Raw genomic sequence first — 26910 nt, forward strand, 5'->3', positions numbered from 1 at the left:
TTGCAGATTTTGCCTCAGGCAACTAAATTTATTAGCAAGAAAAAATTTTTGTCAGCCCAGTGCTGACCAACAAAGTACATCGTTAATAAAGGATAACAAATCTGTCACTTAATGCGTTAAAACATACCTCAAGCAGTTACAACTAAAAATAAAGTTGGATTTTTGTTTAATTTAAAAGCCTCAAAAATAACAAGCAATATGTTTTTAAACATGTAGTAGACACAACTGTCTATTTTACAATATACACTGTACACAAGTAGGGCTTGGGCTGCTTGGGGTGGGTGAGATGAGGGGGAGAGGGATGAGGTTCAGGATGGGAAGGTGTTTTATCTGAATCCAGATTCGAGTTGAAATGCTGTGTCGTTTAGAAAAGAGAATTACTAGAGTGAGAAAAAAATTCATATGCTCATCATTGCCCCCCAAAAACCCTAAACTAAAAGCAGGCATGGGGGAGGTGAGTAACAAGAACAGGAAGAAGGGAGCAATTAAATAAAACTTCTTTAAAGCACACACAATACACAGTGTTCATCATCGGAAGTAGAGTATAAGGCAACGTTCTCCATAGAAAAAGGGGGGAATCAGGGAGTCCGTGGGTAGCTTTACTTTTTAAATAGAAAGTTGGAATGTGCTGGAGGAGAGCTGGGGTGGGGCAGGGGCATGTGGAGTGGAGGCGGCCTCTGGAGCCTCTCCGGAGGTGGAGCTGGATGCCAGTGGTGCCCTGGGTGCAGGGCCCCGGGGCACCCGCAGTGGCTGAGGGGGCCAGGGAGGTGCAGGAGAGGGAGGGGCATGGCACGATGCGACTCCGGCAGTGTTTGGGGGAGGGGGGGCTCACTTTGCTCCTCGACGGAGTGAAATTCATGTTTTTCCTTTGGAAATAAGGGTTCCCACTCGTCCTGGTTTAGAACGTCTCATTGGGCACGGCCACTGTCCACGGTCTGGGCAGGCCGGGAGCTTGTGGTGAGAGGGGAGGGCCAGGGCGGAGCCAAGGGGCTTCAGAAGGAGGTGAGTATGGGGGCAGTAGAGTCCCTTCCTGTGGGGACAGTCGCAGAACAGGAGGGAGGGGCGAGGGCGGGCCCAGGGCAGCCGTGGGCCTTCTTTCCTCCAGGGGCCCAGGCAGGACACAGGCAGGGGTCTGCAATCTGCCAGGCCTCCCGCCTCAGTTGGCCTTACAAGTTCTTCGTGACCAGGTGGGTCTTGTAATGCTTGGTGAGGTGGTCACTCCTCATGAAGCGCTTCTGACACTGGGCACACTCGAAGCGTTTGTCCCCTGGGAAGAGGAGATGCCCGTCAGTCACAGTGCCATGCCCCGGAAAAGGAGGCACACACATGAGGTGTGAGGGGCACCTGTGAAGCCGTGTCACCGGCCTACCTGCTGCTTACACAGTGCTCCCCATGATCCACTGATGTGAACCTTTGTCAGTCCTCATCCCCCTCCCCCCCATCACTCTCCAGTCTACTTTGTTTCCATTCCTTGTGCCGTGCCAAATGCTGTACTTGTGTGCCTGCACCCAGGACGCTTCCCGTGTAGCCTGTCACCTACTTTCTTCTGATCTTTGTCTCTCTGACTAACCCCGGCTCAAAGTCCTCCCCCTCACAGGAAAACCCCACTCCCCTCTGACCTGCCAGACTGAGCCACACACCCGGGCTGGGTCTGCTGCTGTTCTGAGTATTTACTCTGCAGCCTGCAGAGGGTGGGCGCGACCTGCCCTGCCACGCTGGCCAGGAGCCTGAGCTTTGGGCCTCGTGTCCCCAGGCCCAGGACAGGCGTCTGCTCACTGGGGGCATCTGCCAGAACGGCAGTTCTCAAAGCATGTGCTGTGGACCACTGGAGACACCCAGGACAATCTTGGGTGGTAGATGCATGAACGATTTTCTACTTTACAGTTTTGTATTTGTTTGCCAGTACATTAAAACACTTAGCTATGATCCCAAGCCTGTGATGTGAAAAATAATACTGCACTGGACATAAAAGAGTAAAAATAGTGAAAAAAATAGTAAGTAAAAATAGTGAAGTGATTTAAGGAAAATCATTCGGTAAATAACAGTAGGAAAGGCAATGTGGGATAGTGACCAAGAGCGTGAACTTGGGAGCCAGAGGGCCTGGGTTGAACCAGCTCCACTAGTCACTGGCTGTGTGACCCGGCCCCCTCTCCATGCCTCAGTAAAATGGGCACAATCAAAGTACCGTCCCCATAGAGTCGTTATGAGGATTAAATTAGTTAATGTGTAGAATGTGTAGTATAGTGCCTGGCACAAGACGCCACTGATCGTTAAACAAATATGCAGCTTATGGCAGAAGTCATCAAGGCTGTGCAACGCAACTGACCTCACTTTGGGAAACACTGCAATAAAGGAATGGCTTGCGAGACTTTCCGGGTAGTCCTGCACCCCGAGGAGACAGTCTGTAGCTCTCGCTCAGTGCCGCAGTTCCTTGGCCAGGCCAGGAGTCTCCATGTCGCTGAGGACAATGGAGTGGGGGTGGGGAGAGAGGCAGGGAGCGGAAGTGCGGAGTGGAGGGGCAGGGGGGGCTGGAGGGTGCCGCAGGGGAGGGGAGCAGACCTGTGTGGGTGCGGGCGTGCCGCTGGAGCTCGTCACTCCGTGTGAACCTCTTCCCACAGAAGAACCAGTTGCAGACAAAGGGCCGCTCGCCGGTGTGCAAGCGCACGTGAGCCCGCAGTAGGGACGTCTTACGGAAAGTCTTGCCGCAGTCAGGGATGTGGCACACGTGCTTCTTTTTGCCCTGCTCTCCAGACCTGGGAATTGGGTTGAGGGTGGGGTAGAGGGAATGGGAAGCAGAGAGAGCGGGAGGTAGAGAGATGGGGGCGGGACAGGATGGAGAGAGGATGTGGGGTCAGGTCGGAGAGCACGGAGCCGCTACCTGGTCCCCTCTCTGTCTGTGTCCCAGGGAGGGCTTGGGGAACAGGACACACGCCAGGCTGGCCGCCTGGCCCGTCTCCTCAAATCACCTCTTGTCCCCGTCCTTGCAGTTGGGACACGTGCAGGCCATGCGGCGCCGCTTCTCCCCGGGCTGGGCCTCTCCAGCCAGGGCCTGTTCCATCTGCAGCTGGATCTGGGTGGGGCTCAGCCCACTGATGGTCAGGTTATTCCCAGAAACATTCTGCACTGTCAGCTGCTGCTGCCCTGTGGGGAAGAGTGGGGCAGAGTTCAGGGTGAGGAAGCCCAAAGGGGCAGAAGAGGGAGCCTGACCCCCTTCTTCCTTCCTGCACATAGTAAGGTTGACAGTCATAGCAGCTAATATTTTTGAGAGCCTGCTATGTGCCAGATACCACTTTAGAGATCTTAAATGTATTAATGCACTTAAGTTTCATAACCCCATGAAATAGGTACTATCATCCCCCTTTTACAGATGAAGAAACTGAGGCTCAAGATCACACATGTAGAACTTGTAGAATCTGGATGGGAACCCAGTCAACTTCAGAGTCAATGCCCAGAACCACTATACTACACAGGCCAAATTCACTTCCAGACGTTGCCCACATGGGTCTTGGAGTGTTTTTCCAGAATCTCCTCCAGCCTTAGGCCCTTGTGAGACACCAACTCTGCTCCCAGGAAAGTCTCCAGGGATTTCTGTTAACAGAGGGAGAGACAGTTCTATGGGCTTTGGAACAAATCAAGCCCTCTAGGACTTGCATAAAGCCATCAAAGCAGGGGGAGTGCCTGTGGGTGGACTCCTCCCAGGCCACTAAACCAAATGCATAAAGTGCTGGAAATTCATTGAAGGACGAAGGGAGGAGATTCAGAGAGCTCCCACTACCTTGAAAATTGCCCTTCACCCAGCTAAAGAATGCAACGAACCATCTGTGCTAGGTACCTACAATGTTCCTTTGATTATGTGCAAGGCTGCTTTCATACTGTAAATATCACCAAATGTTACCACTGAACTGAGAAGTGCAGCACAAGCCAGTCCAAAGGCTCCCTCCTTTCCTTCCAACCTTAACTCAAGGCTGCCCACGCCTGGGGCCGGGGGCCTTCCCTCACCGCCAGTGTTGGTGATGGTGACGGGCACACCCTGGACCTGGACACCGTTGATGTTGATGGTCTGCATGGCCTGGGCTGCCGCTGCCAGCTGGGCTGCGTTCAGGCTGATGATGCTCCCGGCAGGGGCAATCTTTGGCAGGGGACGCTCTTTCCGGAGAATTGCAGCTGAGTGCTTTTTGCTGGCCCCGCTCAGATGGGCAGCACGGGACGGAGGGCTGCTACAAGTGGTGGTGGAGGTGGTCGCAGCTGTTGCCGGGGGGCCGTCCTGGACAAGGACCGTCTGTACCTCACCAGAAGGTGTACGGATGTAAACCTGGGAGGGGCCAGAGAGAAAAAGTCAATGCCCCCTGAGAGCCCTGGCTCCTGCTCCCCCCCCTTTTTTTTTGCATTAAAGAATGTTTATATCATCCATTCCCTGGTATAACACTCTTGTCATGTCTCCTGCATTGGCAGGTGGACTCCCAACCACTGTGCCACCAGGGAAGCCCTCCTGCCCCCTTTCAATGCAGCATCATCTCCCTGCCCAAGGGAGAAGCGGGTGCCTTTTTGTCCACCCAAGTCTTCTCCAACTAGCCCAGGCCTACATTCGCCCACTGCTGATGTTCAACAAAAAGGGCTGATGGCATCCCTGTACTAAGCTGACAAATGCTGTTGATTTGAAACAAAACATTTAATTTACTTAGCATGGAAAAATATAATGCCAAATCTCCGAACTGAAGAATTAGAAGGCAGCTAAATGATGACCTCACAAAAGATGTGCTGTGAATGCTCATCAAAGCAATAAGAACAGCCTTTAGGAGGCACAATTAGTGGAGAGACTACTGTCTTTCTCCAATTCATACTAACAAGGATGGAACAATAAAACATAATGCTCATTGTTGCTAAGACAGTAGGGAAATAGGCACGTGTTCTTACGTCAGGGGGTGTGAAGTGGTCTAGGCTTGCTGGAGGGAAATCTGGGAATATGTGTCCAAAGCCTTTAAAAATATGCATGTTAGAGCCTGAGAACGAGAATGAACCGTGTGGTACTGGATGGGAATTAGAGGTATTGATGGAAACTCTTAGGTTTCAATATAAATAGAGAAATATAGATATAAATGTATGTATATATGTGTGTGCATGTCTGTATCTATCTTGGTATTACATATATATGTATAGGTATATTTATATATTCTTCTTAACTGTGTCCACTGAGAAAGGCTGAAAGCAGCAAAACTCCAGGAGCAATGAGCTCACCTAGCACCCAGCTCTTAGCTTCTAAATCCCATGCGCCACTAAAAGAAACCAGGGCTCCTTGGAGAAATAGCTGATTCGAGGACTGCGGTCAGGGGAAGTACAAGAAGACCTTGGAACACCTCTTATACCAGAAAGTAAGGAAATGCTCAAAGAATGGTGGTGACATGTGAAAAGAACACAAGAGCCAGCTTGGAGGGGCTCCCACTGGCTAAACATAGGATAATTTGAACATCAAAATAACAATACTAATGGATTATAACTCAGTGAATAAAACAGGAACCTATGAATCCATATTGACGTAAACAAATGGAGAAGAAAATGATAGAATTTAAAAAACTGTTATCACATCCTCCAATAAAAGGAACTAGGATTCCTAGGACAAATGGTTGATCCCAGGACTGGGGCTGGGAAAATACAAGGAATGAAGTACTGACACTTGCTACAGCATGGATGAACTTAGAAAACAGTGTACTAAGTGAAAGAAGCTAGCTGAAAAGATCACCTATGGTAGGATTCCATTTACATGAAATGTCCAGAAGAGGGAAATCTATAGAGATAGAAAATGGATTAGGGCTTCCCTGGTGGCGCACTGGTTAAGAATCCGCCTGCCAATGCAGGGGACACGGGTTTGAGCCCTCGTCCAGGAAGATCCCACATGCTGTGGAGCAACTAAACCCGTGTGCCACCACTGCTGAGCCTGCGCTCTAGAGTCCGCGAGCCACAACTACTGAGCCCATGTGCCTAGAGCCCGTGCTCCGCAACAAGAGAAGCCACAGCAATGAGAAGCCCGCGCACCGCAACAAAGAGTAGCCCCTGCTCACTGCAACTAGAGAAAGCCCATGTGCAGCAATGAAGACCCAATGCAGCCAAAAATAAAAATAAATAAATAAATTTATTAAAAAAAAGAAAAGAGGGCTTCCCTGGTGGCGCAGTGGTTGAGAATCTGCCTGCCAATGCAGGGGACACGGGTTCGAGCCCTGGTCTGGGAAGATCCCACATGCCGCAGAGCAACTAAGCCCGTGCGCCACAACTACTGAGCCTGCGCGTCTGGAGCCTGTGCTCCGCAACAAGAGAGGCCGCGATAGTGAGAGGCCCGTGCACCGCGGTGAAGAGTAGCCCCCGTTTGCCACAACTAGAGGAAGCCCTCGCACAGAAACGAAGACCCAACACAGCCAATAAATAAATAAATAAATAAATAATTAAAAAAAAAAAGAAAAGAAAAGAAAAGAAAATGGATTAGTGGTTGCCAGGGCTTGGGGCAAGGGGGAAATGAGGAGTGACCACTAAAGGGGTCTTTCTGAGGTGATGAAAATGTTCTAAAACTAGATAGTGGTGATGGTTGCATAACTCCATGAGTATACTAAAACCCACCCACTGCATTGTACACTTTAAAAGGGTAAATTTCATGGTATGTGAATACCTCAATAAAGCTGAAAAGGGGACTTCCCTGGTGACGCAGTGGTTAAGAATCCGCCTGCCAATGCAGGGGACACGGGTTAGACCCCTGGTCCAGGAAGATCCCACAACCTGTGGAGCAACTAAGCCTGTGCGCCACAACTACTGAGCCCACGTGCCACAACTACTGACGACCGCGTACCACAACTACTGAAGCCCGCGCACCTAGAGCCCGTGCTCCGAAACAAGAGAAGCCATCGCAATGAGAAGCACGTGCACTGCAACGAAGAGTAGCCCCTGCTCACTACAACTAGAGAAAGCCCGTGCGCAGCAACGAAGACCCAATGCAGCCAAAAATAAATAAAATTTAAATAAATTTATTTTTAAAAAAAGCTGATAAGAAAAAAAAAAAAGAGACTGGGAGTATGTCACACAGATGCAAGAACCAACCAGAAAGAGCTCCAAATGGCCAGAGTTGAAACAATGTGAGCAACAAAATAAGTAACGCTGTACTGGATTGTAACCCAAAGTATAAAATAAATATACATGAGTCTCTACTGACATAAATACATGATCGAATAAAAAAATAAATGGTGGGACCTCCTTGGTGGTGCAGTGGTTAAGAATCCGCCTGCCAATGCAGGGGACACGGGTTCGAGCCCTGGTCCGGGAAGATCGCACGTGCTGCGGAGCAACTAAGCCCGTGCGCCACAACTACTGAGCCTGCGCTCTAGAGCCCATGAGCCACAACTACTGAGCCCACGTGCTGCAACTACAAAAGCCTGCGTGCCTAGAGCCCGTGCTCTGCAACAAGAGAAGCCACCGCAATGAGAAGCCCGCGTACCGCAACGAAGAGTAGCCCCTGCTCACCGCAACCAGAGAAAGCCTGCACACAGCAACGAAGACCCAACACAACCAAAAATAAATAAATAAATAAATTTATATAAATAAATGAATAAATGGAAAAGAGACAAATCTTCCTTACAGAAGAATTCCAAATAATATTATATAGATACTTTCCCTTCCAGGATGTAGAACTTAATTGTCACCCCCACTCCCACCCCTGATGGGAGACTTAGCAACTCACTTCCAAAGAATTGAGAAAGGGAGAAGTAGCAGCTTTGATGAATGAAGAAACCTGGCAGACACCACCTTAACCAAGTGATAATGGTTAACATCAGGGATGTTACATCATCAGAGATGTTGTGTACCCCTCATATAATGTGACGAAAAGAGGCGTTTCGTCTCCATGGTATTCTTTCCAAAAACCCATAATCCAGCCTGGGGGATATTCTATAGGATACCTGACCAATGTGCCTCTTGTCTGTCAAGATCATGGAAAACAAAGACTAAGAAGCTATCCAACCAGAGGGGCCTGGGGAGATATGCCCACAAGTGCAATGTGGTATTTGGATGGGATCCTGGAGCAGAAAGAGGACATTAATTGACTGTGAAAGTGCAAGTGCAATGTGGTATTTGGATGGGATCCTGGAGCAGAAAAAGCACATAATTGATTAATTGATTGGATGGTGACATCCACTCAAGTCTGGAGTTTAGTGAACAGTAACATGCCAATGTCAGTTTCTTAGTTTTGACACATGTACCCTGGTATGTAAGATGTTTAACAAGGTGGTGGTGGGGGACCAGGTGAGAGGTATAAGACACTCTGTACTACCTTTGCAACCTTTCTGTAAATGTAACTTTTTTTTTTTTTTTTGGCCGCACAGCAAGGCATGTTGGATCTTAGTTCGCTAACCAGGGATCGAAACCAGGCCCCCTATGGTGGAAGTCCGGCGTCTTAACCACAGGACCGCCAGGGAAGTCCCATGATAAGAGATTTTTTTAAATTAACTTTTTATTTTAGAATAAGTTACAGGAATTCCCTGGCAGTCCAGTGGTCAGGACTCTGTGCTTCCACTGCAAGGGGCCGGGGTTTGATCCTTGGTCGGGGAACTAAGATCCAACATGCCTTGCAGTCCGGCCAAAAAAAAAAATCTCCATCACAATAAAAGCTACTAAAATAAGTAGGCAAAAGTCTGATAAGGACTGAGATATTTACACAGAAAGTATCTCCTTACAAAATACTAATCCATTACAAAGAGAAAAAAAGTAACTTTAAGGTGCAGAAACCTGCTAAATATCACTTTAATCATCACCAGTACTGAGACAAATCGAAATCATGCACCTCCTTTTGGGATGCAGTGAGAACACAGCATCACTTCTTTGATATTTCTGAAAAAAAAAAGTGTACAATTGCATCTATCCATGAGGGAACATCACACAAGCCTAAACCGAGGAACATTCTACAAAGTAACTGGCCTTTTAAAGTGTCATGGTCATGAACATCAAGTAAAGACTGAGGAACTATTCCAGGTCAAAACAGACTAAGGAGACATGACAATTAAATGGAATATGTGATACTGGATGAGATCCTTTTGCCACAAAGGAATCATTGCGGCAAGTGATGAGCAACCTGAATGGGGTCTGAATTAGACATCAGTGTATTTACTTGCTAATTGCCTATGTTTGAAGGTTGTGCTGTTGCCCTCCTTGCGTATAAGAATTACACACTTTCTATAAAACATTTGGAAATAACAGAGGCATGGTGGCAACTTACACTCAAATGATACAGGGGGAAAAGTCACTTGTTTAAAAAAAAATTCTGCTGTGATTTTGATTGGGGTTATTTTTGATCCTTGGATTATTTAGGACTGTGGTTCTCAGTAAAAAGCAAACAAACCAACCCCATGTTATCTCTTAATAAATACACATCTCATCCTCAATTTTCTGGTATGTGCCCCTTTTGCAAATCATTGCTATTTTCTGCATATCTGAAGTTTCTGTTACTAGAACATTTTCTTTCCCACAATGTAGAGCAGAGGTCAACACACTTTATCTGTAAAGGGCAGAGAGTAAATATTTTAGGCTATGCAGGTCGTGAGGTCTCTGCCTTGTGGTGCAAAAGCCGCACAAATGGGCATGCCTGTGTTCCAATTACACTTTATTTACAAAAACAGATAGATGGGCCAGATTTGACCTCAGGGCTGAGGATTGCCAATTTCTCTGATACAGAGCATAATACATTTTTTAAAACGTGCATATCCTTTGACCCACTTTTAGGAATTTATTTAGCGATAAGATTAGAAACAGCCTAAATCTACAGTTGGGTAACAGACAGCACCTCACCTCCGGATACTGGAAAACTATGTCATCATTACAAAGTAATGCAGTAGCTAAATCTTTCTGCATACGTATGCTTATTTCCTTAGGAAGACCTGGTTCTAAGCCCTGCCTTCATCAGTCTCGAGACACAGGACCTCAGGGAAGGGAGGGGAGGCACTGCGAGGAGCAGCAGGTATCGCCTCAGTTCTTCACCTTTAAGGTAGGTCTGATAAGGGAGCCTCACATTCATAGAAGGCCACGATTCACAGAAGACCCCTTGGCAGTATGCAATACACCAGAAAGGAGGAGGCACTTGAGGGCAGGCCTCAGATTTCCTGTGCTTCCGTTATGTCCACAGCTCAAACTCAAGGGCACTTCTCCACCTGGGAGACTACACAACTCCCTACTGCCGTCACTCTGACGCCTCGGTTCTCTCTACAGACAGCTGGATTATAAATTCCTCCATGGCAGGAGCTGGTTTTTATATTTTAAAAAATCCTTGTACAATTTTAAGTGTAGCCCCTGCCACACACAAGAGCCAGGGTGGGCCAGGGTGGAATAAGGACAAAAGTGTAGGTCAGAAATCTGAGTTGAATCCTGGCTCTTTTGTCATTTGTGCTCCGTGAGAGCTGGATACTCGGTAACTTCTCTGAGTTCCAGGTTCTTCATCTTCAACATGGGCCTAATCTCTGGCATTTACTAGGCTTACACAAAGCATAAAACCTGCCCTGCAAAGCCAAATAAATTTTAGTATTACAGCACCTTAATGAATGCCAAAAATAAGTTCCTGTTGAAGTTAGCATCCCAGAGGAATCTATCCTAAATGTTCCTGCTATGAAGCTAGGGTGCTTCTTCCTAATTTTTTTTTTTCTTTGTCATTAACAATGATCAACATTTTTCTCATTGGTTTTCTTACTTTACATCAAATTCTATGGTTCTGACTAGAATTTTTTCATTCTTGCTATCATTCGGAGTATGTAATTCTAGAATAAAAAAATAAACTTTATTATTAAAAAGTATGTATCTGCCTGCTACTCATCCCCCTGCCAAAAGACTCCCATAAAGAAAGTTTCCAAAATATAGGTACATAGGCATGTCACATCTGATTTCTAAAGATAAGCAGTACGAGGCCCTATGAACTGGCAGAAATGGCCACTTAGTACCCACCCCAAACAGTACTGACTCCCAACATTCAGGTCAGGTCGGGAGATGCATCAGCATCATCTAGGAAAGCAAGCCAGTGGGGATGGAGCATCAGCCGTTTAGAGCTGAGGAGGAGAGGGAGGCGCGTGCAGAGGGTGTGCGTGGTACCTGAGTAGGCGACGGCTCAGCAGCCTGGATCTGAAAGTTCTGGGAGGGCTTCTGGGGGACGGTGGGGAGTGTGGCGGATGCCGCCTGCACCACCCGCAGGGCCTGCTGGGGGATCTGCACTACCTGCTGCTGCTCGGCCTTGGGGGGCACCACCTGGACCTGCTGGACCACAGCTGGCTGGCCCCCACCAGGGCTCTGAACGATGAGCAGGTTGTTTCCTGCCTGGATGATGTTGTCCGCCGTGGTCTCGATCAGCACCGTCTCCACCTGTTCGGTCACAGCCACGGGGGGCTGGGAGGCAGGAAGGCTCTTCTTCCTGGCTTTCTTGTTAGTCTTAGACAGCGGGGCCGGGGGGCTCTCCGTGAGGAGCTGAGTGGGGGCCCCGGTGTCGCTGGTGTTCACGAGGTTGTTGACAGGCAGAGTAAGTGTCACATTGCCCCCTCCACCTGTCAGCTTCACCACATTGGCCGCGCTCTGCACCGGAGTGGTGGTCGTACTCGACTTCTGGACAGGGGCCGGCTTGATGGGGACAGGCTTGTGACTGGATGGTGAGGGGGTGATGATGGCTTGGTTGGTGCCAGGGATGATCTGGATCTGGTTGGTGAGATTGGGCTGTACCTGGATGGTCTGAGAATTGCTCGCCTGAATCTGAGGGACCGCCTGGTACTGGATACTGGCATTCGATCGGGTCCCTTTGTTGATCATGGTTGGGTTCTGGATAGCGAACACCAGCTGCCCACCAGGATAGGACGCGCTCAGCTGTGACCCCTGAATCTGAAGTATGTTTCCTTTGGAGGACAAGATTCCAAAGCTATTCTTGCCGGGACTAAGAGGGAGAGGGGCAGGTTTGATAGGGACGAGTTTCCGTGGTGTGGGCTGCGGGGGAGCAGGAGGCGTCACTGCAGCTTCAACAGCTGGAGGGCCAATTTTGCTACATGTTGCAGCAAGCAGGGCTAAGGGAGATGGCTGGGAGTCCTGCAAAACACCACGTGGAGAGAAGGAGTGAGACATGAGGCCTGCTGCCCAGCCGCCCCGCCCTCTAAGATCCTCTCCTCTTCGCAGGCTCCTCCCCACTGGCGGGCAGGGAGCCAGCATCCTCTCCTGGCAGTGGCCCCTGTCTCCCCTTCCCCGCTGGTTTCTCCATTGAGAAATTAAGGGAGAAAGGGTGAGAAATGCCTTTCTCAGGAAGGAACTCCCCAGAAGCACCCCTTGACGGGGTGAACTAACAGCATGGGCTGACCACTTACTCCCCGCTGGCCTGATAGTGTCTAATGGGGACACGGAATCACCCTCAGCTTATAGATGGAGCTCCGTTAGCCCACCTTACTGAGTCATCAAGTGAGGAAGGACTGAGGAAGGGAGGGAGGGAAAAAGAAAGGGAGGGGGACAGGAGGAATAAACCCTTTGGAAGAGTGTTTTCCAGTGCTTGGGACATGACTTTTTCAATCAAGGAGGGCTGTTCTTTCGAAGCTACAAGGCAAGAGCCTCCAGGGTGCGGGGACACAGTCTCTGTTTTCCTTTTATGGCCAGTGGGGTCTGGAGGAAAGGACTTGAGTTTCATTCTGCTTTTCCCCCTGACTCAACTGTGGCACCTTAGATGAGTGGCCCTAGTTTCTTAGTTCAGAAAAAGTGGAAAACTGAACCCTCCCTGGTCTCATTGCCTCGGGGAGTTATAGTTAGCCAGGGCAGAGCTCAGTTGCGGTCTCATGTCAGCTTCAGTGAGTCCTTCAGTGAGGCTGATGCAGCCCCCAACCCTCAGAGCCCATCGCCCACTCGCCTGGGTGGTGGAGGCGGCAGGCTGAAGGTAGTCACTGGGACTGACAGCAGCAGTGGCAGCCATGCTGGTCTGTGGATCTGTTGGAAGAGAAGAGATGGAGTAATACCCGTGATGCCCGAAAAGAACCCAAGTCCCCTTGCCTCGGATTTTCTTTTTGCCTCTATTTGGGCTGCTTCCCCATGAGAGGTTAAGGACCTTTCCCCACACTTCCCCACTCAAGGTTAGCAACCCTACAACTCTTTCAGTAGATGACCTTCTCCCTTTCTCAGACTCAGCCACCTGAGGCTGTGAGGATAGCTGGTCCTGCCTCTATCGGACCGTCCTGCCTCCTCCAACCATCATAAAGTCTAGGATAATGTGAAGATACCGAGATTATAATAACACTGGCTTCAGAAACTACGCTGTGCCACCTAATGGAGCCCTCTCTGCCGGGTACTGCTGACTCTCCCCAGCTAGACTGGAACCCCTATACGGTGGGCGGGGGAACCCCCCAGCTAATCCTGTGGCTCTGACCCAGGCTTCCTGCTCACTCCTGCTGTAGCCAGATGCCAAGCCAGCCTGGGAAAGAAGCATCTCGGGGCCAGGATCCCCGTCAAGGAGGACACACCCACTCCATGCAAAAGTCTTGAGCGCTTTATGCTCAGCCTTCACCACATAAGCACAATGGCCCAGGTATAGATTACGTATAGCACACAGGTAATTACTTTAAATGAATTTACAGTTTTACATAGGACAATAGGCATAGCCCCATAGGTATCACTGAGATTAGCAGAGCTAATAACTGAATATAATGAGAATGAAAATATAATAAATCCTATTTTTCCTTAAATGTGTATATATTTCTATATATGCATATAGCAGGAAAAAGTCTAAAAAAAAAAAAGGGGACTAAAATGTTAAAAGCCATTATCTCCTGGTGGTAGATTTTTTCTTCACTTAAAGAATTTTTCCCTTTGTTTTTCTGTATTTTCTCATTTCCCCCACAACGAATACACTCTACTATACTCGTTTTAAATAAAGGAAAATAAAGAACGTTGAGGAAGTAATGAAAGGAATCTCTACTCTGAACTTAAGTCTGATCTAAGAGAAATACAAGTAAAATGGAAATCAGGAGAATTTGGGGGTAAAGGATCTAAGCCATCTTATAATTTATAAATCACTAAGGAAAAGAACACCAGGCAGAGAGTCAGACTTGTATCTTAGACCTTTGGAAAGGAGGTTTCAGGAGGTACTGAAACAAGAAGGGTATTACTCAGAGACTCGAAGAGGCAGAATGACTCAGGCATGGAGCCCCAGAATGACTCAGGCATGGAGCCCCTGCTGGGCATCCGGCAGGAAGAAGACAGGCAGAGGTCAGGAAGAAGGCGGAACCACTCACATTTCAGCTGCCTCTGGCTTCTCTCTTTGGGGGAATGATTCTTAAATGGAAAAGGTAAAGAAAAGGTAAAGCGGGAACTGCAACCCAGGACAGGTAAGTACAGTAGGCTCATCAAAGCCTTAAATCGTTTCCAGGCCCTAGGCCACATGAACTGCACTCCAGAGTAGGGAGACACTTTGCAGGCACACTTGCAAACTGTGTGAGGAGCCAGAGGGGAGCTCTGGGCAAAATCATATATGTGGATCCTGAAATATTACAGACACTGATCCTTAGCAAAATCCTAGAACAAATGACTGAACAGCAACTACAATTACTGAGGTAAGGAAGCAGTGATCACAAAGAATAAGCGTGGGGTTGCCAAAAAACAAGTCATGCTGAACAAACCTGTTTCTTTTTTGGGGGTTTTGGTTGGCTACATCAAGAGAATGGTATACACTGTGTACTTTATAACAACAAGGCATCTGACTGAAATGTTCATAGTATTCTTAGGAACGAGGAGGGAGAGAATTGCAGGCAGGATGACAGTCTGGTTTGGGGGCTAAACTGAACATGCCTCCACCTAAGTGCTGAGAGCCAGGCCATCCTGAGCAGTTTGCTGCTACGATGTCAACCAGGGTCTCAAACTACGGGTGCATGCCAGGACCAGGATATGCAGGCTTCTCCTCGGAGGTTTGTGCTTTCTCTACCAGAATGTTTTATTCTTGTGTTTTCACTGTGATGATCATCTTTTAAAAATGAACATATACTATAGATCGCTGGGTGACTGCTGCTTAACCAAGATTTGCACATTTCTGGGCCTGTGTGTGTGTTTACAACTGTACTGGTACCAAGTGGCACCACTCTAACTACATGGGCTAATTAAGACAACTCAATTCTGCACATGTAATTCATGATACATCTGTGCAAAGTGAGGAATGACGGCTCTTCAGAAGCCTGGAAAGACCATGCTGCTGGGCACTAGACACTGCAGGGTGGGCATGCGGAACTCAAGGAGCCCGGATGTCAAGTCTGTGCTGTGCTTACACTGACAGCAGCAATTTGGGTTCAGTCAACTGTTTTCCTCCCAAAATGATGTTGTTGATTTGAGTTTTATTGGCTTTTCTGTAGTTATTTAATTAAATTTTATAGGAACTAGATCGATGAGTTGATAAACAGATTTATGTGCATACATAATTAAGGCTGCAGCCTTATAATGAAAACAATCTAAGTTGACTGAAAAACATTTTCCCTTTAGAGCAGTGTTCAAACTATTTAGACCATGAACCACAGTCATAAAAACAATTTACATCAAGACCCAGTGTACGCATATACACCCCCCCACACACACACTTCCCTGTCCTGTGCTGATGTAATAAGAATTTCCTGAAACAAAATTTGCCCTTGCTACATGTCATGGGCTTTGGTATTTTTCTACTCTATTTCATTTTTTAAAATGCCGGTTGTGACTCACTAAATTGGTTTTGTGCCCTAGAGGCTGGAAAACGCGGCTTCAAAGCAGTCTCTCCACCACCCAAGTTTGGGAAACCATGCAAAAGACCTAGAAGGCAAATTAACTTTATGGATGTCACAAAACTGAGGACTGTAAACACAATGGGTGTCTGTATTAGGGTTCAAAGAGATCTTAAAAAACTGGTATGTGCAGTGCTTAAGAGCATGAGGCTCCAGACCGAAATGAGAATTCAGACTGTGGGGTGGCTGAGGCATTCCTCTCCCAGCCTCAGTGCACCGTCTGTAAAACAGAGGTAATGTCACCCTTACAGGATTCTAGGAGGCGTCAGTAATATGAAAAACACTGAGCACACAGGGGGTAATCAATAAATGGTGGTTTAAACTTTGAAGCTGAGTAAACACTGCACTTGGGTTAAGAAAAAAAAAAAAAATCACATGCATATAGAACAGGAAGACAGAGCTTACTAGCGGTTCTCATGAGAAAAAGCCCCAGTGGTTTTGACTCAAAGTTAAATGGAAAGCAGTTAGAATCTAGATGTGGTGGCTGAAAAAGCTACCGCAATCTTGGACTGAATTTCCAGAAGTTCAGTCATAGAAGAAAATAATAGTCCTCATCTGCTCTGCACTCGGGCCCCATCTGGAGTGTCAGGTTCCGTCCTGAGGGACATTTTGAAAGGAGGATTTTCAAATGGAGCTCGTTCAGAGGAGGGCAGCCATGGTGGTGACCAGGACACCAGAGGAGCGATACCCACCAGGGTGTTTATTCCATACATGTGTTCAATGGGTAGACTTTGGGGTGGAAATTTTGGTTTATTAGAGGGGACAACTTTCAAAAGATGGAATCAGTTGCCTCCTGAGGTAATGTTCTCCCTTCTCTGGAATCATTTAGCCAGAGGCAGGATGTGTGTCTCTGTCAGAGATGGGATGTCTAGATGGGGTGGGAAGTTGGACTAAATGATCTAGTTTGAGAATTTAAACTTGTTTATAATCCTCAAACCATGTTGCCGATAAAAACACAGGATGAGTTAGCTGCTGGCAGGGCTGGGAAGGGAAGGCAGGGGCTCTCCCAGGAGGCTCCCTTGGGCTCAGGTTCACTTAGCTAAAAATGGTGAATGACTCTCCCTCAGACATCCCCTGTTATGAAACTGAAGGACACTAGAACAGGACAGAATGCAAACAAAATGAAAACTGGCCCAGTGCTTATTCACCTCCCTTTCCCATCTCCCTCTCTCCCCATGCAGTCATTATCACCCTGGACTCAAACTGTCTGGAGACTGGGCTGGGCTAAGAGGCTCTTCAGTTAATAAGTTACAGCAGAGTCTTGACGCCCTTGCAGACTGTGGGCGCTCCACCCACACTGTCTTGGTTGGTTTCATTTGCCTTCCCGGCTGGCCCCTGAAATACTCCTCCAGATCTCAAACCAGTGGTTTTAAGTATCTCTCCTAGAGCCACTCAGAGTTTTGTGGCCCCTGGGCTGTGGACCTGGGCAACCAAAACAGAGACTAATCTCCCTGCCACTGCAGAATTATATCCTGGGATTACCCATGAAAGGGAAAAGCAGCATTTCCAGTTGGTGTTTGGAAATGAACAGTGGTTAAGCAGCACAGGGACTTCCCTGGTGGCTGGGACTTCCCTGGTGGCGCAGTGGTTAAGAATCTGCCTGCCAATGCAGGGGACACGGGTTCGAGCCCTGGTCCGGGAAGATCCCACATGCCGCGGCGCAGCTAAGCCCGTCCGCCACAACTGCTGAGTCTGCGCTCTAGAGCCCGTGAGCCACAACTACTGAGCCCACATGCCCCAACTACTGAAGCCCGCGCGCCTGGAGCCCGTGCTCCACAACAAGAGAAGCCACCGCAATGAGAAACCCGCACACCACAACAAAGAGTAGCCCCCACTCGCCACAACTAGAGAGAGCCCGTGCGCAGCAACGAAGACTCAATGCAACCAAAAATAAATAAATAAAAATAAAATTAAAAAAAAAATGTAGCACAGATGCCTTACTGCAGGACTATATTCAAAGGTACTTTAGAACCTCATTAATTTGGAGCCTTATATTTAAAATGTATAATTTGGACATAAATTGTGCTTAGCTTTTCCTTCATACTATTCGAAGCGAGGCTAAATAGTGTATGAAGCCTGCAAAGGGACTCTAAGGCATAGTTAGGGAACTGTTTTATACCACTGCCACTGTTTCAATCGTACCATTTGCTTTTAACAGCAGCTTATACCTACTCACTGAAACCTACATTTAGCAACGTTGGTAAGTGGGGTTATTGCATATTCTTGGAAGAAAAGGCTGCATTTCCTTCAGAGTGCTATCATTCAGACTTTCATTAATTTGGGTTGGCTAAAACTTTCTCAACAGTCCCCTGGCTCGTGAAGTTTTACGGTGATTTACTACATAAGCAATAGTAGCTCTCTTAGGCTGCAAGGAAAATTTCCAAGGCTATCAGACAAGCCTTCCAGACAGGGGTTGGGAGGCATCCCGTGCCTGATAGGACCACACCTGACTTTCCTTTTCCCCATGCTGGAAGCCAATTTAATTCCAAAACCAGGGGAAAAGCATCCCCTGAGTGTCCCGGCTCTTGATGTACATACAGATCGTTCATCTGCACCTCCGTCCCTCCAGCTACAGCTTCCTCCCTTCTCGGCCAAACTTAGTGGAAAAGCTGCCAGCACTCTGCTTCCCCCTCCTCTCTCACTTGGACTTTCACCCCAGCTCTCTACTGACACTGCACTTGCCCAGGTCACGAGGGACCTCCTCATTGTTAAATCCAACTGACCCCCTCCAGCAGTTTCTGACCCGTTGACGATTCCCTCCTCTTTGAAATCCTCATGGATTTTCTCCTACCTCTCTGGCCAACTCTTCCCTTTGTGGGCTCCTCTTCCTTTTGCCACCCCTTCAATACAGATGTTCCTTAACATCATCTTTCTCACCCAACACCCATTCCATGAGTGACTGTGCCCACTCACATGGCTTCAGGTACCTTCCACAGGCTGAGGACTCCCAGGTCTATGAATGGCCTACATCTGCCCTCTGAGTGGCGGACCAGTACATCCAGCCCTCTGTGGGCCTTCCACTTGGGCTGGCCACAGAACTTCCAACACTGAGCTGTCACCTTTGCCCAATCTCTCCCCAGCTTTCTCACCCCCAGCCACCATGGGCCTCCTTCCAGATCCTTGAAGAGCCTCCATCTCTGCCGCTGCCCTTTCCTTGCTTAGAGCTCTCTTCTTCTCTCTTCACTAGCTAACAGCTACTCACCCTTCAGGTCTCAGGCAGGTTTTTTTTTCCCCCCGGAGAGCCCACTATGTAATGTAACAGGTATGTCATTTCCTCAGAGAGGCCTTCCAGGACCCCTGAGATGAGGTTAACTCCGCTGGTAACTCACCACCCATTAAATAATCATGGGCTTAATGTCTCTCTTCCACACTCATGGAAGGGTGGCCCAGGTCTGTTTGCACCGCTGAACTGCTACATCAAGCCTAACACAGCACAGCGACACTTCAGTGCCTGCAGGCTGAACGAATGATGAATATTTTTGGTTAAACCAGCCTCTCAATCACAAGGAAACCTGAACGCCATCCTCATCACCATTCAGTCAGCAAGTCCTCCTGGGTCCACCTCCTAAATACAAACCTCTCTCCATCTGCATTATGCTGGCGTTAACCACCTTCGGCCCAAAGCCTTCAAAATGGCTTCCCAGCCTCTGGCCTAGCCACCTCTAATCCAGCCTCCACCATCTGGTCTGAAGACTCTTTTAAAATGTAAATCCCACACAGTTACTCCCCAGATTAAATCCTTCAATAGCTTCCAAAGGATTTTAAGATAACCTTATAAAGGCCGAAACAAGCCGCCCCCTCCCTCCCTGCACCGCCCCCCCCCCCCTCCTGCTTTATCTCTTGCCCTTCCAACTCTCCGGACAAACACTTCAGTTTTTTCCATTTCTGGAACTACAACATGTCCTCTCTCACTCGGAGCCTAAGCACACTTGCTCCCATTTGTCTGGCCAACTCTGGTCCCTCTTCAGAGCTCATTTATAACTCTCCTGACATCTTCCCTCCTGCTCCCCAAGTCTGGGGCAAGTGCCCCTGCTCTGTGCCAGTGTATATGCCCCACGGCACCCCTCACAGAACTCCCCCCACCCCCCATGACGGAGCAGGGAGTGCAGCTCTGTTCTAGGGCTCTTTCCATAGGCTGACTCAGGGAGCAAGCACCACGTAACAGGAAGAGGCCTCAGGTGGGACCCCGGAGCCCCGGCCATCAGACTAGGGGCTGTTCCACTGGTCTTTCACTTGAGACTACTACTCTTGAGACGGGCTGAGAGAGAAGGGATCCAAAGAAATACCACAACAGCAGGCTCTGGGGAAGAACTTGGCTCAAACTCCACAGCCAAGCCTGGGGGTAGTAGGTTTTTATTGCCTCGTGGGGTCCTACCACCCTGGCTATGGCCATCTTGGCTGTCTGCTACGGTACTTCCCCTGGAGGAATTTCACTCTGTGTAGACAGTTCTCCTGCTGGCTATTTTGGTCAGCTCAGTTGGGCCTGAAGCCAACAAAACCGTTCCTAAGCCCAGTCTTTTCCAGTTGCCTAGCCTGGAAGAATTCAGAGCTGGTGAGGGAAAAGCAAGCCACAGCTGGTTTTAGAGAACAAAGTTGGACCTCAAAGGGAGCTGACAAATGGGCTTAGAGAATAAGCTTAGTTGGAGAAAGGATCAAGAAAGACTCCAAATTGCTCTGAGCATTTCTGAGAAGCAAATCTCCAACAACTATAATAACCATATAAAGAGCTCCGTAACAGTAAAAGGAATTTCATTGACTTTCCATGAAATGAGAACAGTTCTGGGCGTGGCTAATGCCACAGGCTAAAGAATGGAGATCTTGTCTCCACCCAGTTATTGAGCCATCCTGTCTTCCCTGTTCCCAACTTTGACCCCAGCCTCAGCCCGTGACCCTGATGTGAGTCCACAATTACATCAAGAAGTTAAAATTCCCTTTATAAGCCAAGATCCATTATTTCTCTCCTTTTCAAGCAAAACTCCTTGCAAGGGTCACCCATACTTGCTGTCCCTCATTTCTCTCCTGCTAGTCTTTCTTGAACCTGTTCCAGCCAGCTTGCCCCCTCCCATCCACACCACAAAAACTGCTCCCACGACCAGTGACCTCCACGTTGCCAAGTCCGATGGTTAATTCTTAGACCTCAGCTGGTGTTGATCTGACAGCTGGCCCCTCTTATCTTGAAACAATTTCTTCACTTGGCTTGTAGGGTGGCCTCCTACCTCTCCAGCTGCTTCTTCTAAGACTCCCTTGCTGGGTCCTTGTCTGAAACTCTAAATGGTTGGGCTGCTCCAGGGCTCAGTCTTGGTCTTGGGACCTATTTTTCTTCTGTCTACACCTATTTGCTGGGGGATTTCATCTAGTCTCAGAGCTTTAGAAACCAATAATACATATAGGTTCTATACAATGATGACTCCCAAACTTATATCTTCAGACTTGTATATCTGACTGCCTACTGACATCTCCACTTGGATGTACTAATAAGCAACTCAAATCTACCTAGCCCCAAACAGAGCTCCTGTTATCTCCCTAATTCTGTGCCTTCTTCTGACTTCCCCACGGCAGTGAATAGAACTCCATCCTTTCAGCTGTTCAGCCCTAAAACCTTGGGAGTCATCCTTGACCCTTCTTTTTTCCACTCTACACTTGTCAGTAAACACTTTCGGCTCTACCTTCAAAATATGTTCAGACTCTGATTGCTTTCACAACCACTTCTTGTTAACACCCAGGTTCACGTCCCCATCATCTCTCACTTGGATAACTGCGAAAGCCTCCTAGCTGGGCTTCTGACCTTGTCCTTGCTGGTTTATTCGCAACACGCATCCAGAGATCCATCAAACTTAAATGAAATCATGTTACTCCTCTGCTCAGAGCCCCCAGTACATTCCGTCTCCCAGTCAAAGTAAGAGTCAAAGTCCACATCATGACACATAAGGGGCCCATGTGACCTCTCTGACTTATCCCTGTCACTCTCCCTCATTCACCGCTTCAGCCACGCTGGCCTCCCTGCTGCTCCTGAACATGCCAGGTATGGCCCCTCTTCAGGGACTTTGTACTTGCTGTTCTCTCTGCTTGAGTTCTCACCACCCCCTCCCCAGATTGAGCCTGGCTCAATCCCTCCCTTCCTTCAGGGTTTTACTCAGACTCCCCTCCCGGACCACCCTATGTAAACCGCTCCTCTCACTTCTCCTGTCCTCTATTTGGTTTTTCCCCTTAGCGCTTCTCATTGTCTAGTATCTACTAGTTAGCCTTATTTATTGTCTCCCACTAAGATGTAAGCTTCCTAAAGGCAGGGACTTCTCTCTGTCTTACTTAGTGATGCACCCCCCACCCGCCCGCCCCACAACCTGGCATACAGCAAGTGCCCGATATATGCTTGTTGAGTGCATAAATGAATGAATCCTGGAGGCTGCAGAGCAGGAGAGCCTGAGTAGAATTTAAGAACCAAAGGAGAAAACCTGCAGACTTGCATATCCTGGCACTAGGCTGGGATCCACTCACCAGGTCAGCTCTGCCGATCCAGTCCCAGAAGGAACTCAACTTTGCCAGTCACCTCACACGGGGACAAGAGCCTGTGCGTGGACCAGCACGGTCTGGTCTTTCTCCTGGACAGAACTCTCAAAGCCCATACCTCATCACCACACACCGGGCACCACATCTCAATGCTTCTTTCAATTAACAAGTACTGGAAAGAAGTTCTATTCCAAGTGAGTTAAGACAACGTGCGTACCTGCTGTCTGAATACCTCTTATGTGTCTCCACCCTGAATCTCTCTCCTGAAAACGTGACCGTGTCGTTTGCTAGTCTGCATCCTATCAGACTGGAAGGGACCCTGGAGAAGTGAGTGGGGACACAGGGCAGCCAGCAGGGGATGGTGAGAACTCTTCACTCTTGACAGAAGCAGTCCCAGGAAATGGTACAAAAATACTGGGCCTCAGAACTGTCGAAAACAGGAGAAAAAAAGAAACCAAGACATACTTTTCCCCACTAAAGAATATCATGAGGCACAAACACGTGCTCTCTGCTTTGTGAGTCGCTTCACACGTTCATCCGGGGCTACGATCGGTTCTGAAATGAGTAGTGACTTCATTTCCCCTGGGACGAGAGGGCTGGCTCACCATTTACTTTTTTGATGGCTGGGAAATGTTTTGGTCTGTTCTGAGGCTAGTCTGAGAAGACTCCCAGTTAGACACTGGCCAGGGGCAGAAATATTCCACATCCAATCACGTGGCCCTGCCTGCTGTCTCTTACTGCCTATTTACACCCTCTGAAAGGCAGCTTTGTGATTCCACCAAGTCCCCTAGAAGAGGTAACAAACACCCCAAAGAGGAAGCTCTGGAGAGAGGACATTTGGGAGTGTGGAGGCCAGTGCCTGCTGGTTCTTGAGCCATTTTCACTGCATGGCTGAGATGAAGAGACCACCTAACAGCCTAAATCACAGCATGGGGACAAACACTTCTCAGTGTGGTAGCGCTTCTGGCTAGGGACAGCATGCAGTTCCGATGCTGAAACAAACTATAGCTTGGGGAAGTGGCCAAAGGAAGGATTCAAACAGCTGGGTCTGCAAGCACGTTCTTCCTGTGACACAAACAGCCCTGACATCTCAACACTGCTTGGAGCTGCTCACAGAGGGTAAAGTGAGAAGCAGCAAAACAGGGCACTTAGCTCTTTACACTCCTCTGCTCCTGAGTGGAGCTCATCTCCCAAGAGCATGCCAGCTCGAAGCCCATCCTGATGAGAAGCAATCCCCTATGCTAGTGGCGGCCTCAGAGCATCCGCAAAGACTGCGACCTAGACGTGCAGTGGAAGTGGTAGCGTCCCTCAAGCTGCCAGTGCTGACTCAGCTTGCTCCTGGGCTCTCTTCTCAGCCTCGAATGAGGCAGTAGAAAAATCAGTTTTCCATTCTGGAATCCTGTCAACTGGAACAAATCAACCAGTGCTACCTGGGAACATCTCCACAAGGGCAATCTCTAATCTCCTTCCTACTCAAGCTGACAGTGCCCTTAAGTTAGTAATGCCCCATGTTTTCACCCACTTCATTCATCTTTCCACCCAGCTCCAACAGATAACTGACAGCAAAGTGAGACCTCCCCACCCTGAGGTCTCCTAAGAGAATGCTGCTAGCCAAAAAAAGATCTGATAACCGAGGAAGTAGTTCTTCAGAGAGAAAGAAACTTTCAACTATGTTCAAAAATATAAAGATCTAAGTGCTGGCACTATGAAGGAAGAAATAAAGAGAAAGCTTTTTTCCCTTCCTTCAACAGAAGGAAGTCACAAGAGGAGTTGCACGTGGATCCAAACAAAAGCAAAGCAAAAACAAAAAAGCAAAAACATCAACAAATGTACTCCATAATGGTGTCCATTTCTCAGCCCATCTTGGCTTCCAGCCCACCACGGAAACCAAGTGTCCTCGCTTAGAACTTGCTGGGAAGACGTTCACAAATCCAGTTAAGCTGCTCAAAGGGACGCTCCAGACGTATCACCCAATACACTAATAAGAAAATATTGGAGCTTCTCCAAATAGATTTTGCTCTAAGTCTGCAGCCCACGAGGTTTCAGATTGGACAATGTAATCATTTAAACTCAGAAGTGTTCACATCTCTACATTTTCTGATACTCTACACACCCAGTGTTTCTCTGCATCTTTCATTCTGTGGCTATTGTTCCATCTCCTCCAAAATATTTCCTAAGTTTTTCAGTCTTTGGAAGTAAGGCTTCCAATTTGTGTGTCTACAGAGAAGGGGTAAAGGTAAGTCTTAGAAGAACATGCTACATTTCCATCATATAGATGGGAGTGAGCAAGGTCTAGAAGACCGCTAAACCCAAGCCAATACCAAGGTCTACTGGTTAGCTGCAACAAGCTTAAATGTTTTCAAAAAGGCCCTGGTTGGGCAATACTTGCGTAAAGCAAGCTTGGGAATGATCACATACCTACAGCAAAGAACTGTTTAGGGTACAAGAGACTATGCAACTTCTCTGAAAGGCTGCTATTCATCAACAGAACTAGAAATTTCAAGGCCAAAGATATCAAAATGAACTGTCCTCTCTGCTGTCATGCCATGAGGCTCCTTCCCCCAGGCATTTGCCAGAATCTTCTTAAAGTTTCTTCTCTCCTCTGACAAGCCTCCAGAGGCCCAAACTTAATAGAATCTGAGAGAAAAGAGCCTGCCAGGCTATGTGCTGTCAACAGTGAGGCCAAACTCTTCCTCCTGGAGTCAGTTCTCCCTGCTGAGCAGTCAGGTGACGCTCCGATTATGAACTAACTCTACTTGGGTCTCCTCGGCAAAGAGACTGTGTCTTTAGCAGCCTAGCTCAGGGGGCTCACAATTATGTCAGACCAGCTTTTTGTTGTTGTTGTTGTTGTTGCTGCTTTTAAACAAAGAGGTTAAGCCTCTGTACAACCAAGTGGAAGAACCAGAATTAGAAAACTTACCAATCGCCCCAGCCAATGAGAATCCATTTCCAACAGGTATTAATGCCTGTTAGAAGCCACTGGAACACTGACATCATCAGCCCAATTGATAGGTTGTCTGACAGATTCGCCCCCTTCATCGCACACAAGAATTTAAAACAAAACAAGACACTGCAGTTATATTCATTATTGCAGACAACAGGTTTCTTTGTGTTATCAAATCAAAATTACTCCTGTGGTGTGGACTCCACCATCATTCCCTTCAAAGCCTAACTGTGAGCTGGCCAACACCCTAACCTTTCTAGCCCAAAAAATCTTATCCAAACTACCAACTCAACACTTAGCCCTCCACTGTGATACTTAATGCCTTCTGGGGTACAGGATGCAAGTTTTAGACAGTGCAACCAAGTGTACCTTGCAACAATCATCACCCTTCTATCTGCAATGAAACCCATGTAATGGGGGACCATGGGCCAATTGTTTAAAGCAGAACTATCGGCTCCTCCCTCCCTTTCTCTAAGAAAACAAATAAGTGAGCAAGAAGTAGCCTCAGAAGAAACAAACTTCGGGAGAATGTGCACTGAGAAAAGCCAGACTGAGTCCCTCTGGATCAAGTTAATTAAGAAACAATTAGACATGACAGTATATTGGAATCAAAACCAAGGAATGAAGTGAGGACAAGTTTCTCAATGGCCCAGAGGAGAAGACGCAGTTCCTTTTCATCTAAAATTAGAAAGCCACCAGGAACATAAGCCAAGAAGCATGGGTAGGAGGCTGAGAACCGTAATGGGGACGAAGGTGGGGTGGAGGAAGAAAGTAAGTATCCATTTTGTTTTATTTCTTCTGTCATTCCTTAGGTTTGCTCCTGACCTTTGGGATTCAGCAGTCCCCTCCCTCCCCCGCCCAGGATGTCAGGTAACAGGCTGGGAGCTCTGTCAACAAGTTCTTAAACGTTTCACAATTCTGCAAAGAGCTGGCATATAATCTAGTTGGAGGTTCAAGGATGCAAGTGAAAATATTAAAAGGTTTCTGCCCACTCCGCAGTCTAAGGCGAGAGATCATCTGCCTAGGGAGTGCCCTCGTGTCCTGACACCATCTCTCGACTGGGATACATCACAAACTAGGTTGGCTTCCACGCCCAGCAGTGCCCATGTGGTTGGCGCCGTCGGAATTTCAAGCATTCCCCCGCCCCTCTCTGCACACGGGAGAACCTTGAATTGCGGATGGGCACCTAGAGTTAGAGCGCAAGAGGGTCCCCGAACACAGAACAAGCGCACAAGACGTCGACCGCCTCCTCAGAGCAGACCCAGGCAACGTCTCCGGGCCTGGTACCGCTCACGCGGGTCGGCCACCGGGCGGAGGGGGTGCCCGGCCCGGCCTGGGTGCCCGCTCCTCTCGCCAGCCCCCGGAAGCGCCGCCCTCCAGCCCAGCGGGCTCGGAGGGGGCGGGGAGTCGAACGCCCCCTTCCGGGTGCCTCCGCCTGGCTGGCCAGCCCCGCTCCTCCTCCGGGCGGGAATCCTCCCTCCCCGCCCCTCCCGGAGCCGGGCCCCGGCGCCAGGCCCGGCCCCAGGGGGGAACCCCCAGCCCCGGCTCCTCCTCCCTGCGGCTTCTGCCCGTCTTCCCGACCCTTGAGAGCCGGGAAGACCCCGCCGGCAGCGGCCAGGACCCACCGCTCATTACGACATCTTCCTCCCGGGCCTCCGCCGCCTCCGCCACCACCGAGAGCCTGACACCGCC

The 26910-nt window shown here is 48.5% G+C and overlaps 1 protein-coding gene across 6 annotated transcripts; it reads right to left on the reverse strand.

Moving 5' to 3' along the window:
- Positions 1-26910, reverse strand: SP2 (Sp2 transcription factor). Of its 6 annotated transcripts, none has more exons than XM_068531269.1 (8): positions 26844-26882; positions 25195-25307; positions 12881-12957; positions 11104-12078; positions 4000-4312; positions 2967-3141; positions 2560-2753; positions 1-1267 (listed from the first exon to the last, which is right to left on the reverse strand). In XM_068531269.1, the coding sequence occupies exons 3-8, from the start codon at positions 12941-12943 to the stop codon at positions 1167-1169; spliced, it is 1821 nt and encodes a 606-aa protein (XP_068387370.1). In that variant the 5' UTR covers positions 12944-12957; positions 25195-25307; positions 26844-26882; the 3' UTR covers positions 1-1166. The 6 variants fall into 6 exon arrangements, with proteins under 6 accessions (XP_068387370.1, XP_068387372.1, XP_068387371.1 ...); XM_068531271.1 differs by lacking the exon at positions 26844-26882 and adding an exon at positions 26405-26596; XM_068531270.1 differs by lacking the exon at positions 26844-26882 and adding an exon at positions 26385-26596.

This window comes from Eschrichtius robustus, chromosome 20 (genome assembly GCF_028021215.1).
Source record: "Eschrichtius robustus isolate mEscRob2 chromosome 20, mEscRob2.pri, whole genome shotgun sequence".
NCBI lineage: Eukaryota > Metazoa > Chordata > Mammalia > Artiodactyla > Eschrichtiidae > Eschrichtius > Eschrichtius robustus.

Coding starts and splice junctions, on each gene's coding strand:
- SP2 (XM_068531268.1), bottom strand. Junction 3,142..3,999: donor CACCATCACCAACACTGGCG/GTGAGGGAAGGC, acceptor TCTTCCCCACAG/GGCAGCAGCAGCTGACAGTG. Junction 1,268..2,559: donor GCACGCCCGCACCCACACAG/GTCTGCTCCCCT, acceptor TCCTCTTCCCAG/GGGACAAACGCTTCGAGTGT.